The sequence below is a fragment of the Colobus angolensis genome, unplaced genomic scaffold (assembly GCF_000951035.1).
Source record: "Colobus angolensis palliatus isolate OR3802 unplaced genomic scaffold, Cang.pa_1.0 Scaffold3, whole genome shotgun sequence".
Lineage (NCBI taxonomy): Eukaryota > Metazoa > Chordata > Mammalia > Primates > Cercopithecidae > Colobus > Colobus angolensis.
The window spans coordinates 15,435,076-15,450,076 of record NW_012116265.1 but is presented as its reverse complement, the minus strand read 5'-3'; the positions used below and the strand labels follow the sequence as shown (position 1 = coordinate 15,450,076).

The following is a 15,001-nucleotide window of genomic DNA, read 5'->3' as shown; positions in this document are numbered from 1 at the left end:
ACCCCTGTGAGTGACTTCCTTCCTTCCCTGAAATACTTTTGCCAATTACAAGGCCGGGGTGAAGGAAAGAAGGATGGATTTGAAAACCATCTGAGGTGGGTGGGATATTATAGATTTAAGGGGGAGACAATATTAGCTTAAATGATGGAGGCCTTCAACTTCTGGCCTGGTTCCTGAACATTACATCTTCCTCTTGCCTGTTTCAGTAAATGGTTTCTATTCTCTGTATTAGTCATTCTCATGACAGGCTTCATGATGGCCACAGCCGCTTACAAATGACTTTGCTTTCATAGCCATTTCCATTTTCCCGAGCTGAAAAAGCAGCTATAGCTATCTCCATGGGGATTTTCCCAAAGGGTGTAACATAGTTTAGAGGGCCTTACGTGTACTTTGCATATAATTTACATATGATTTGCAGTCTATTCTAAGGCAGTTTCAACTTTGTATGTCTTATCTCCTGGTGATCTTTTTCTCCTCTTATTCCTCTATGTACCCTGAGAACCTGTGTGCCACAGATAGGCAGGCACAAGAAGGGTGGACTATATTAATAGGACTAGAAAGAGGGAGGCGGAAGGGTCAAAAGTATCAGACATCCTATTAGGATCCAGCTGGAGTAGCACTTTTTCAAGGTGTGACATCAAACGGGAGACATTTCCGTTGCTTTCTTGTATTTCTGTAATTATTTTTTTTAAAGGAGTTATAGTTCCACAAGAATTTGACATTGGCAATTCTTAATTTCCTGCCTATCAAAGGGTTATCACAGCCCATCTCCTGTTCATCCTTAGGTGAACTTTAATGGTGCTGGATTTTGAGTCATAGTTGAAGATCTGTTCAAGGCCAGAGCCGATGGTGAGACTCTTTTGGAAAGGTGTGGTCCTCTCGGCTTCCATGAGACCCCGTTTTAGCCTGTGCCTTTTCTTTTGGCAGCCCTGGAATATCAAGCCCAGAATAAATGCCAAACTCCAAACTCAGCCAGGGTGCTGGTCCTAGGGCTGGCAGTGTGGCCTGGGAGATTGCTGCCGATGGGCATGCATTTTGACCCCCTGTTTCTGAGATCAACTAGAAGGTCCATCTTCATTTTTTTTTTTTTTTTTTTTTTGAGACGGAGTCTCGCTCTGTCGCCCGGCCTGGAGTGCCGTGGCTGGATCTCAGCTCACTGCAGGCTCCGCCTCCCGGGTTTACGCCATTCTCCTGCCTCAGCCTCCCAAGTAGCTGGGACTACAGGCGCCCGCCACCTCGCCCGGCTAGTTTTTTGTATTTTTTTAGTAGAGACGGGGTTTCACCGTGTTAGCCAGGACGGTCTCGATTTCCTGACCTCGTGATCCGCCCGTCTCGGCCTCCCAAAGTGCTGGGATTACAGGCTTGAGCCACCGCGCCCGGCCCCATCTTCATTTTTACCTCTTCCTCATGAACAACATACAGAATGCATACCTAGCATAGACTCTGTTTCCTTTCTTGCTAATTATACCCACCTCGGTTAAGATTTTTTGAGCATTATTTTCTATAATTTATGTTGGAAAACCATATAGTTCCTTTTTCTTTTTTTTTGAATGTAAAATTATTTCAACATTTATATCTTAATGTTGAATATACTTGGAAAGAAAGAACCTCCAGGATATCTTAATATCTCCCCACTCCTCCCAGGTTAAGACTCAGGGCTCCAACCCCCTTTCCTTTGGGGTGTCATTCACTGACACAGGTGCTGACCCTCTCGTCCATGAAGGAGTTGTGAGAAGCCCTTATATTAATATTTGTCCTGACTCTCTCAGACTGTAGTCTTACATTGTTAAGGGCACACTGGATCTTTTGCTTGACTGATTCCTCCTTTCAGCTCTTTATGCGTCAAGCAGAACTCATTATCCACACCACCTTGAATCCATCCCCCTACTCCATCCCACCTTCCTATTTCTGTTACTGTTTTCCCCAGTCTCCCATCCACCCCTCCTAAAGCATCTCATCCATCACCAAAGCCTGTTCAGTCCTCTTTTTCTTTTTCTTTCCCACTGTCATGATACTAATTTAGGCCCTTCCCCTGTAACTGATCTCTGTGCCTCCGTCTCCTTCCCTCTAATCCATCTCGTCCACAGTATTGCAAAAATAATCTTCTTCGATATCATCTTCCTTGGGTTTTTCTTTTGTTCACAAACCCTCGATGTCTCCCATCAGGGACAAGATCAAGTCTACTTTGCTTAGCCTTGAAACCTAAGACCTCCATATTCGGATTCTTAGGGTCGTCTTTCACTTTTTCCTTATATGAACTATGCACATGTATTCATTCCTTTATTTGTATAGCATCCTATTATGTCCCAACTATGTGCCTGGCAGTGTCCTGGTTGCTTCTGAAAAACTGAACAGAAAAGTCCTTACCAATGCACGTTGTGATCCTGGGAGTTCATGCTGCCCTGGAATGTCCTCCATCTAAACCCTAAACCATTTTCTAAGACCGTTAAAAATTCCTCTGTCCTCCAGAAACCTTTTCTGAGCACCCGGGACTCTCTTTACAGTCCCTACTGGTCTTGTTGTCTGAATTAATCATTTGACACTTAGCAGTTATCCATTCACTCCTCATTCAATCATCAAACACACACTGAACACCTATTGTCTGTCAGGTACTATAATAAGTGTTGCCTTACATGTCAGTGAATTTTCATAGCATAATAAAAATAACATCAACAACTGTTATAAAGCTCTTGTCAGGCTGGGCATGGTGGCTCATGCCTGTAATCCCAGCACTTTGGGAGGCTGTGCCAGGCAGATCACCTGAGGTCAGGAGTTCGAGACCAGCCTGGCCAACATGTTGAAACCCCATCTCTACTAAAAATACAAAATTTAGCCAGGCATGGTGGCACACACCTGTAATCCTAGCTACTCAGAAGGTTGAGGCAGGAGAATCACTTGAATCTGGGAGGCAGAGGTTGCAGTGAGCCGAGATTGCACCATTGCACTTTAGCCTGGGCAACAGAGTGAGACTCCGTCTCAAAAAAAAGAAAAGAAAAGAAAAAGCTCCTATGTGTAGGTACAAATTTATATATATTAATCCTCAAAATAACTTTTGAGGTAGGCATTATCATTAGTCAAATTTTATGATAGGAAAATCAAGGCAAAGAAATGTTTAACAACTTTCCTAGCATCACAAGTTAGAAAGTAGCACAGATGGAAATCAAATCTGGCTCTGAAGTCCTTGATCCCCCATGCATCACTGTCAGGTATCAGTATATATGTCAAATGTGTGTGTGTGTAAATATAGGCACATGCATACCTTCCCAGCTAGACTGAACTGTAGAGGTCAGGAATGATATCCCACACTTACTTGTATCCCCACTAGTCTATGCATGTGGTAGATACATGAATTGTTTGGATAATTGGTTGTTGGTACTTCCATTCACTGTTGAGGGGCTTGAGATTTTTAGCAGCAAGTAGGAGTGTTTGAGGTAGAAGGCGGAGAAGCAGAATTTCAAAATAGACCTGGGCATGATGGAATTCTTGGTTTCTAGTTTTTAACTCTGCAAGCTCTGAGGACAGATTTGTGCAAGAAAATGTACTGATTTTGTAAAAGCCCTTGAAAGTGGAAGAAAATTCTTTTCTCAAAAAGCAAAATAAAGCAAATCATATTACAGTTACATGGTTTTTCCCCCCAATCCTGTTTCCTGTCACACTGATTCATATCCATTTTGCTTTATTGGCTATAAAAACAAAGTTTTGGCATCAGGATCGCATATCTCATTTTCTGGCCTAGTATTTCTATTTAAGGGTTTTATAAGTCGAATATGAACATTTTATTTGAGTGGTAATACTGTAACTACATATGTAGTTTAATAAAACCTGATAAGTACATATTTGAATTTTTAAAACGCAGGTGGTGAGTTATTTGCATTTTAAAAGGATTCTTCCCTTTATGAAAGGGTCCACTGCGGGTTTCTATTAAATATCCAATTCCCCTTAGTGCATTTATTATACAATTTAATTGACCAAAATGTGATTTATAGGCCAGTCTAAAGGGGTGGCTCTCAAGTTCCAGTAAGCATGGGAATCACTTGGGCAATTCGTTTAAAATTCAGATCTGGCCTCCATTCCTTCCCAAAATTCTGATTCATCAGGTCTTGGGTGAAGCCCAGGATCTTTGTTTTTAAATAATCATCTCCAGGTGGCCAATATAGATCATCAGTGAAATACACTTTTTGGGAAGCACAAGATAAGGTGCAACTGTAGGGGTTTTTACGAGGCTTGAATCCCCTCTTACTACCAAATGTCCTGTTCACTCTTTATTTGGTAAATTTAAAAAATATTAACATGGGTCAAATAAAGACTCTTCCATCTCTTTCCTACTCACTTCTTCCTGCAGCTGCCAAACGTCTTTAATCTCAGGAGTAAAATGTTTGCCCTTTTTAACTCTGTATTTGACTCTTAGGTAGCTCTTCAGATCTTCCTTATCCTTGTTTTTTTTTTTTTTTTTTTTTTTTTTTTTTTTTTGAGACAAGGTCTTGCTCTGTCACCCAGGCTGGAGTGCAGTGGTGCGATCACAGCTCAATGTAGCCTCAAACTTCTTGGCTCAAGCGATCCTCCCACCTCAGTGCCCACCCAAGTAGCTGGGACTACAGGTATACACCACCACCCCAGCTAAGTTTTTAATTTTTATTTTGTAGAGACGGGGTTTCACTATGTTGCCCAGGCTGGTTTCGAACTCCTGGACTCAAGCCATTCTCCTGCCTTGGTCTCCCAAAGTGCTAGGATTACAGGTTTGAGCCACTCTTGTGAGGGTCACCTTCTGAATTCATTCACCTGTTCTGTCCCTGTTTCCCTTGCCACATACTCCAGCAGACATTTTAAGAACAGGTATTTCTATGGAAGTTTCTCTTAATCAAGTCTAGGGCCTTTTCTCCTGTCTTCTTACTATACCCTTCCCCCACAAAGGCACAAAATGAATTTTTTGAACAAAACAAATCATGAGAATGACTTGTTTTGTCATGATTTCATTCTTCCATGAATATTTATTCTGGTCCTAGAGCAACAAATACTAAAATTGTATAATAATATTTAAAATATTATTATAGTTTAATGAAATTTGTTTAAAAAACAGACCCCATGACATTTGTGGCATGCGTATCTGTGTATTTAATATATCATTGATCTTTTAAAAGTCGGTTGCTTGACCTATATTTTGTCTCTGATTACTTTTCTAAATCTCTAGTAATCTCCAAAAACATTTAGAGATTTCCATACTTTAGAGTTTTTTTTTTCTTTATTAATCCCCTATATCCCTGAATTTTGCTCAGAGTAAAGGTTCTCTGGAGTGATTTGGATATTGTCAAATATCTCCAGTAATAACAGAACCAATACAAGAGCAGATAATTGGTACAGTTGGTTCCTGGTTGAAAATCTTTTCTTTTTAATAGATTTATCAAGGCTTGTGCTTTCCTGAACCAAGGAACTCTTAATATCCCTGTTTGCCTTCCATAATAATATAACCAGAGGTTCTCTTATCTATTTACTTGGAATTTACATAGCTTTTATAACCATTCAGTGTTGGGCTAGTCCTCCCTGATCAAGTGTGGAGGCCTTTCCAGGAAAGATGGTAGGGGAGAAGTGGAAGAAGTGGTGTCATTGTCCCTGGGCTAACATGACAGTGATAGAAACAGTTCCAGGTTGAGTAACTCTTGCAAGCAGGAACTTATTTGGTACGTTCCATATGATTCAATTTTTGTAGAAAAGACTATCTAGAGGAAAAAAAATTGGATGGTAGTCTCTGGAAGGTGGGATTGCAACTGATATTTTTATTTTTATTCTGATGATTTTTCCCAAGTTTCTACAGTGACCGTGTATTACTATTATAAGTAATTTAAAAGAAAGAAACCAACTTTACCTGCCGTCTTAAGTCTACTTCCCGAGGGACTTAATCTTTAACAGATCTATCACAAATCCTACTTATTGCACAGAACAATGGTAAAAGGAAAGTTCTCGAGATTAGGCCCAGAGCAGTTCCGCAAACACAAGACTGTAAGCTAGAAAGCCAGGCTTTCTGCCCAGCAGCAGGAAGGCTGGGGTGTCCATGCTTGTTGCATGTCCCAGGATATGTGCATGTGGGGTCTGTGACGTATGAGCAAGCACGTGGCCCTTGCCACTCCTTTTTCCATTCAAGAATTAAGATTGTATTGCTTTTGAGATTTTAACTTTGTCTTCTTTCTTTTTTTCCTTACCCTTCCCTGCTCCTCTTCCCTTTCTCCCTTTTTCTCTTCCTCAGGCCTCTCCCACCTCATGATGAGTGAACAAGGTAGGTGCTTTGTGCTTGTGGTCCTGCAGCTGCCTGAACCGCTTGCCTCCCTGCCTCTGGCTGGTCACAGAGCCTCATCGTTACTGGCAGGCCATTCGCTGCCTGTCCTTCCCGCATTGGGCCAGGCTGGCTGCAGGACCTCCGCAGTGGGGGTGGGGGCACCTTCCTTGATGCATCGTGGTTTCCCATCTCCATTGTCCCCTTGGCTTCTCCATTCTCCACCACCATTTGTCATTTTGGGCGCTGGCCCTGCTGGGCTGCATCCAAGAGGGAAGCATGAAACCAGGCATGACGGTGTCGATAATGAGGGTGAATGAAGCTAATTTCAGAGCAACCAAGCGGTTAACTTCCTCCTGCTCCTCCCTAGGCCCCATGCCGGGGCTCCAGGATGGGGGAGAGGAGCTGGGCTCCTCCCTGAATTTCCCTGTGAGGAACGGTTTGCTTTTTGTCTTCCCCTCCATTCCACTGCCCATAATGATCTGCTCTCCATGGTCAAAGGAAGCCCTTGGGGGTTTGACTGTTTTCAGTTTTATATAAAAGCAAAAACCACCTAAAGAACATGTTAATGTCCTCATGGCAGAATTCTAACTCATTATACACCCTGAAGAAAACTGCATATAAAGATCTGTAAATTCAGCATCTGCAACCTAAAATATTCAAATATGCAAGGAATGAACTGTGCAGGAAATTCAGCTCAGCTAAGCACAGGGTGGGCTGTGAATGAAGCCTTTTTCTCCTAAATAAAAATTTCCCACATTATCAGCCTAAATCAGGAGTTGAGAGCTGAGCCTACTTAAAATTGTCTTTTCCTTCACAGTTCAATTGCTGCTATTGTGTTTCTTCTGAGCCTTGGGATGATTGCAAGATTGGTCTACCTGCCTTGCCCTATAACCAAAAACTCTAATTTTTCTTGGCTATGTCTTGTTGAAATATACATGGGACTCAGTACCTCTTTCGGAGGACCAAAGAAAAGGGGAAAGAGGGATAATTCCATATATTCCTGTTTTTCTTGATCTCATGAGGAGGGTGGGACTTCCCCTTTCCTGCTCCCTGACATTGAGTCCATCAGACATTTTTGACATAAAGGGCAGTATCATCAAATCAAGGAACTGCCCAAGGCTGGAAGAAGTTTGTTTATGGCATCCAGTTAGCTGTGGAGGTGGGCAGTCAAGGGCATCCTGAACTGACAAAGCAAGGTAAGGAGGAAGCCTACTTTTCCAATGTAAATGCTTCCTCCAGACCTAAGCCAAGATCAGTGGTGGGGACTTCAGCAATTTCAATAAAGAGATGATTTGGTAGAGAGCATATGTCAAAAAATAGAACTGGGAGAGGAGATCAGGTGAGTTCTCTAGTATTAGAAGGCGCTCCAGAAGAGGCTGAGATCAAGTTTCTGTTCTTGCAGTTTAGCCAGGGAGGGAACGGCCAACAGCAAGTGATTATGAGGTGGACATGAGTAGGGGATGTGCCTAATGTCGAGCAGTGTCCAGGTAGCTTGAGAGAGTTAAGCACATCTCTTTGAGGAACCGAGCTCTATGAAGTGCTGGAATTTGATGACTCAACTTTGGTGACAAGTTACACCAGCAAAAGTAGACTCGTAGAGTCCCAATAACCTCCTCCTACATTATTTTTTCCCCTCCTACATTCTTTAGCCTTATGCTCCCAGGTGCCCCTCAGGAGTCCTCCAAGCTTTATAGTAGCCTGGAGAACTGAGTGCATCGCATCGTAGGACAGAGTGTGGCAGGTGGGATAAGCTGATGGGGACTTCCTTGATCTTGATTTAGCTTATTGCAGACGCACTGATGCAGCATGGATATCTTGAAAGGTAAATCCCAACACTGGTATAAAAAACATTTGGACAGCCTATGTTATATTCCTTATGCACAACACAGAGCTTCAAATACAACCATGCTCTGGGGGAATAAGTCTGGTACCTTCTAGAAAGAGAGAAAGAAATAATGACAGACATGGATGTTGTGAATTCCTCTTTCAAGAGGTTTTCAAGAAAGGATGCAGAATTCTTCTGGGTGACTGGTGCTACTAATATTTTAAGTTGCAACTTGAAGTTTAATCTGTTTTTAAGGCGGTCCTTTGACTGCATTCGTCTTCCTTTCATTCTTTTTCATTTCCTGTCACCTTATCTGTTCTCACCCATTTGATGATTACCTAAAAAACTGATACTCTTCTTCTCACCACTACCCCTTTCCTTTTCCTTATTCCTTCAACATGAAAAAAGGAGGTTTCTGTCTGGTTTCCACTGAATCTTATTAATTTGTTTTTGATGCCCATAAATATGTGTGGAAATATTTACATATGTTGTGTGTACACCACCTATACGTGTATATTATACTCTTGGTCCTCATAACTCATATTAATGTTAGGAAAATACAGGAGAACCTATCTTCTCTGAGATGTTCCCTAATCATTTTTACATTAAGTGCATGTCATTTCACGTATATGTGGCTGTGCAGTGCTTTTTGCATGTTTCTGAGGGTGGGACTGAGAAGAAATGAATGGGATGGAGCTTGAACATGAAGCTGAGGGAGCAGCCTTGCTGGTCACAGCGTTTACTGCTTGTTTAAACTTCCACATTGTATGTTTTGCGCTGCCTCCTCAGGATGTTGCAATGCTACTGCCTTTACTGTTGGGAGTTTTTGTTTTGTGTGTTTTATGTCTCTTTGTGTGTCTGCAGTGTGCTGATGTTTGACTCTCCTTGCTCTCTCTCTGTCTCTCTCTCTCTCTCTCTCTCGCCCTCTCTCGCCGCCTCCGTGGTGGACACCATGCTTCCTCTACTTACTTGGACCTTCATTTCTGTAGGTAGAAGTAAAGGTAGAGCTCACTTTACTTTTATCATTATAACTATCAATCTGCGTTTTGAAATATTCATGCATCCAAGAGGATTGTCGATTCTGAATGCAGTCCAGATTATAAATTAGGATTGTCGATTCTGAATACAGTCCAGATTATAAATTAATGCTTTTAACAACAACAGAAAAATAAGAATAAAAATAAAAAGCCAATGCTATCATTTCCCTTCAGTGCACTTCATGTTCAGTGTTTGGGGATGATTCTGTATTGGCCTGCCTCCCTCTAAACTGAGGGTGGGTCTTCTGCATGATCTTGTACTCTTTCTAGCAGGAATGGGGGACTCTGAAAGTAGTTACGCAGTGTGGGGAAGATACATGTTACTTCCATGCAGGGTGTTCTAAGATCCCCTCCTAGTAAATATATTGATGGAACAGGGGAAGTATGAAATTATGCATCATTATTGCTATTACTTGAAATAACTGAATTTGGGGATGACATTGGTGGGGGGAGGATGGTAGACGAGAAAGGGAGAGTATTGGTGAATTGCCTGAAATTTTATTTAATGTGGAATTGCGAGGGGGGATATTTATTTATTTATCTTTTTTTCCTGTGTTATATTTCCTGTATATGTGGGATTTGGAATTTTCTGTTGGGGTAATGAGCTCAGAAGGGTGGGACTGGGAGGGTGTAAAAGAACACAGGAATGAAACTGTGTTATACAGTCAGGAGGAAGAGGAGAAAGAGGTAATGTAGGATTTTTACTTACAAAGCCAGCCTTTTTCCAGGTGGGCAGAGAAAAGGAGAGAGGCTGAGTGCGCGAGCTTGTGCCAGCACTCTGACATGCCTTTCATCGCATCACACCTTTGGGTAACGCATCCATTTCTAATCAAAGCTCTCAGAGACCCAAGCCTAGAGAACCTGGCTCACCAGCTCAAATTGGATTAGTTGTTCAGGAGTGAAGGGAGAGGTTAACTGATAAATTATAAATATGTGTCTGCATCTAGTCTTCCCTGCTTCCTCCTTCACTCTGCAGCCCCTATCTCAATGAGTATGTGTGCTGTCTCTTCCTTCAAAGACTGGCAAGTAACAGAAGTAGGAAATGTGTTTTATACCATGAGGGTGTTGAAGAAAGAAGGGGCTGACAAGTTATTGAAAGCATGGATTCAATGACGCGTCTGTGAGTTGGCTATCTCTTATTTGAGTTTTATGCTTTTCTGGGTCTTTGAAAAGTTATGTATGGTTGCCTTGGAAGCAGTTCAGTCCTTTCCACTTTGGGGTTGGTTGATTGCCTGTTCCTTTTATGCAAATTCCAGGTGGCTTCATTCTCAGAAATCTGTCATGGGGAACCCTTACCCCATTGCTAAGTTGGTATCTTTTGAAAGGAGGTAGGTGGAAAAGTGGGGAGAGGAAGAGGAATAAATGATTAAAGGGCTACATCTGGCTGTATCTCCACCTCTCCACTGACGCTACTCAGTGGAAGGCACCGGTGACCTCAGAGGCACAGCCACCCGTCTGCCTAGGACTCAACTTTTCTGATGCATGTGGCACTGTTGCCTCTTCTCTCAATGGCAACACATTAGAGTCAGTCTCCTTGTCTTTCCCTAATCCCCTACAACATCCCATAAAATAGATGTTTTGAGTGTTTTTTAGATTTTGCATATGAGTATCTTCTTTCTCTGAGTCATTGCTACTACCACTACTAGAAGCTGTTAACACTTACGGAGTACTCGTCGTGTACCAGTCATTGTGCTATATGGTTAATGGGCTTGTCACGCTTAACGCTCATAACTCGTCTGTGAGGTAGGTGGTGGCATTATTCTTGTTTTATGGATAAGAACAATAAGGCTCAGAGTCAGATAACATAAGTTGATGACTACTAAGTGAGAATCGAACCCAGAATCTGTGCCCCTAACCCCTACTCTACACTGCCTCTCCCGGATACAAGGGTGACCTCCATGTTTAAGCCTTCTAGCTACCTCTCTGCACTGACCTGTCGTAAGTTCCAGCCTACCGCCTTGCATTCTCTGTAACATACATCTGTGTAAATGCCCCACTAAGGGAGGCACTTCAGTAGGCTCAAAGTCAACCTTCATATCATCTGCCCACAAACCAGCTTCCGTTTATGATGTCTCCCCATTTGTTAATGCAGTTCCCACTCGCCTTATCACCGGGTATGAAACCTAGGAATTACTTTCTATCATTCTCCTTCCTGAACCTCCCTACTCCCAGGCAATTGATAGAGAGAGAGCTTGTTGAGACTCTCCTCCGGAAAGGCTCTTGCATCTCTACTGTCAGCTCCCTGGATCAGTTTCCAGTTAGCACTTACTCAATTATTGCCCTCTCCTAATTAGTCTTTCTGCCTCTATTCTCTTCCAGTCTATTCAGTGGTTGAGAATTGCTTAAACTCTGCCACCCACCAAATGGAGTACAGGATTAGTTATCCCACTTTCAAAGCCTTCCCTTATATGGTCCTGTTTACCTTTATCCTGCTCCTCTGTTAAGTTTAGCTATAAAATTGCTGCTCCAGCCAAGTGGAATACCAAATAACCTCTCTAAAATTTCCTCATCTCTTACCTTTGCTTATTCTGTTTCTCTACCTTCTAACAGTCCCTCATCCCCTTTTTTCTGCCTGTTGAAAAATACATATATTTCATTTATATGTGACATTTTCCTTGAATGCTCCATTCAGAGTTGGGCTTTTCCTCCATGTACCTCTCTAACAATTTATATGGAAGTTAATTGGGAATTGGACCACTCCTCTCTACTAGATTGCACATATGTTGAAGACAAACGTATTCATTTGTTAACATCCAGATGTGTCTAGTATAGTGTGTTCCATGCAAAAAGGACTCAGAATCTCTAATCCTCTTATTCTGCTGTTGTTTATCTTCCTGAAAGTGAAAATAAAGCAAAATTAAAATTAAATCGGGTCATGTAGCTCATCTGTTCCAAAGTTTTAGGTAGATTCTTGTTGTATAATTGTCAAGATGCCTTCCCTGCTTTATTTTCAGTGGGCATACCCCCTCTACCCACCATCACCCCTGCCAGCTCCCCCATCTCCCAAAGTCCCCCAGTCACTCTGCTTGCATCCACACTGTGTTCTCCCGCCTTCGGACTTTTGCTCAAGCTCTACTACTCTCTTTCTTGAATGTCCTTGAACATGCTTCTCCCTCTTATCCTTGAAGATCCAAGGCTCCTAGGTCTGCCAGACTTTGTGCTGTGTTATAAGGTAACTATGCCAAACTGCCTTGAGTCACATTTACTCATGTGTTTCAATCCACTCCCCACAACCTGTCTCACAAAAGACCAAGACCTGTGTCTTTGCTCTCTCTGTCACTCATTCTACACAAACTCCGTACTAGTGCCAAAGTTGTACTTAATGAATGCTTACAAAATTAAGTAATGGTTTAACTGAACTAAACAACTGATTTTAGATATGGGGGGAGGGGAGATGGACAGGATTAGATTTTCAATGCTGACATTAGTAATGAAATCACTCTACTTACTAACATGTGTTCCTTATCACAACCCTCATGACCCCAAATCACTGAGCAAAGGAGCCCCAGTGGGTCATGAAGTGAGACCACGTGTTCTGGCTCCAGTTCCCTCCTCACTAAGGCCTTCTCTGGCCCTCTGTGTGCAAGTGTCAGAGGGAAAATTTTATAGATTACACCAGAATAAACATGGGAGAGGTCTTGAATTTATTCTTAGACATTTATCAGAGAAAAGAAGGAATATACCTCAGATGTTGTCATTCTTTTAAAGCTGATTGATGAAGTAGTAAATCCATAATGGAAAGAATTGTCAAGTTAAATCTACAGAACTGAGCAGGGTGGGTAGGCTATAACAAAAACCACTCTGTTCAGGAGGCTGTTGGGCAGGACATGGCCAAAAACAAGCGCGAACTTACCTAGAAGTGGCTCACACAGAGGACTTCAGCAACTAGCCTTGGTCAGCTGTTTTGAAAGCCCCCATTTAAGTGTTGAGAGTATATTTTGGCCTTCTTCCTCTTCTTCTAGTCCATTTAGGGATTGCCCATTCTGGATGAGGTTACCAAATACCTTCCCTTGAAACTGAACTTGGGGCAGGGGTCACAGACCCAAAAGCCAGCAGGGTCCTGACCAGTATTATGAAGTAGACCTGGGAATAAATAGCATCCTAGGGTAAGAGAAGCAATAGGTCATGGTGGGAATCATGGCAAACTGGAAAGCGCAAGTGCCATCAAAGGCAGCAGCCTCCACTCTGCTCCAGCTGATTGCTGCCACGCAAGGATGCAGGCACAGTCACCAGATGCTCAAGAAAAGCCAGAAGTGGACATGATAAAAATGTCATCTCAAGGTATCTTCTCCTCTATACGTACGTATGAACACACATACAGGTGTGTACCTGCGTGCCAGATGATTTGGTGCATGAGCCGTAAGTTTTTTACCTTTGGTTTGAGAATAAGGGAGGAGAAAAAGATGCCTTCAAAATTTCTTACTGGATGTCAGTAGTGGGAGGTAGTTTGATTAATTTTCTGTTTGACCATTGCTGTGATCAGTTACCAGGAATCCTTCCTACCCTTGGCACTACCTTCAGAGAGGCTGGTCTGTGTTGGGTAAACTTGCTTTTGTAGAGTAGTGTGGGAAAGTGTGGGGAGGGTATGGAGAATGCAGAGAATGACCTGGGAGAGAGGTATCTGACATCAACAATGATCAAGAACTGATTTTTAAACCTTTAGGGCAGCCGGGGCAGCAGGGGGATTTCGTTTCTTTTTCCTTTTGCTCTACAGAGTTTTGTATTCACTGGATTAGATAGTGTTGACCCTAAGATCTATCCTACTCCTTTAGAGTTTAGAAGGCCCTTTTGATTTGTTTATGTGTATTTTTCCCATGTAGACTTGATCACTGGCCTTCTAATGCTGAGCTAATCAACACTGGCCATACTGGAAAGGGATAATCAAGCTACATGAATTTGAACATGATTTCATGTAGATTGCATTTTACTGGTAATAACATTAAGAAAGCTGATTTGAAAAGTTGAACCCCGTCTTGTCCCTGCTGGGACTCGAGAGCCCTGAAAATAAGTTACTGCCTTGATAGCCAACTGTGTATGCAAATTCATTTACTAATGCCAGCTACTAATTATGAAAATAAACTCATCTGTGCTCTATAAATATCTAATTATAATAAAATAGGGGCAGTATTACATTTCCATCTCTTGTCTCATCTGTTTCTCATCCACCACTGATTTGTCCTCTTGACAATGAATATAAAATCGCTTTGTTTTTTGAAGAAGCCTGTTTTCCATGTATGTTTTCTTCTTCTAATGTTTTGAAAGTCTGTGGGGGAAAATAGATTTATTTTAAACATAAAAAGTAAATTGCTTGATTTTAGCAGCTCTGTATTTTTGGCAGGAATGTCTTTGAGATGGTGCTTGAAAAATATGAAAAGTGTGTTTTTTTCTTGTTTAGAAATTTTCACTGGACATCAGACATTTTTTGCATGGATGTTTCTTGGAGCATTCAAAAAAGTGTTGATGTGAACAGAAGATTTATTAATAAAATGTACAATGTATCAGTAGAATGTTTTAATTAAATTCCAATTGACAATACATAAAAGAAATTATTTCTCAGATTTTGAAACAACATGTCTGTTTCCTCCTCCTCAATGATCAATTTGGATTTATTGATTACTTATAGATTTTATGTCTGTGTATATATGTCATAAAACACTTTCTCCTCTAAGGTATGAATAATGATCTATCCTTTGCTTATCCAGTTGAGTTGGTTAACCTTGGAGGATATACAATTTTCAACTGTAGATCAATATGTATACACACATAAATCTGACTTTGATAGCACCTACAGGCAAAGAATGTTTGAAATTGTGTTGTCTTTAAGATACATCTCATTTGCAAAGACTTTGAAAGAATAGTCTGATGGAAAGA

General features: G+C 41.6%; 1 protein-coding gene across 1 annotated transcript in view; it reads left to right on the top strand.

The window, feature by feature from the left end:
- Nucleotides 1-15,001, top strand: part of NRXN3 (neurexin 3) — a 1,638,519-nt gene that overhangs the window by 49,567 nt on the left and 1,573,951 nt on the right. Inside the window, exon 3 of the mRNA XM_011949472.1 lies at nucleotides 6,239-6,268. Within this exon, the coding sequence (XP_011804862.1) occupies nucleotides 6,239-6,268 (30 nt within the window). The remainder of the gene's footprint in view (nucleotides 1-6,238; nucleotides 6,269-15,001) is intronic.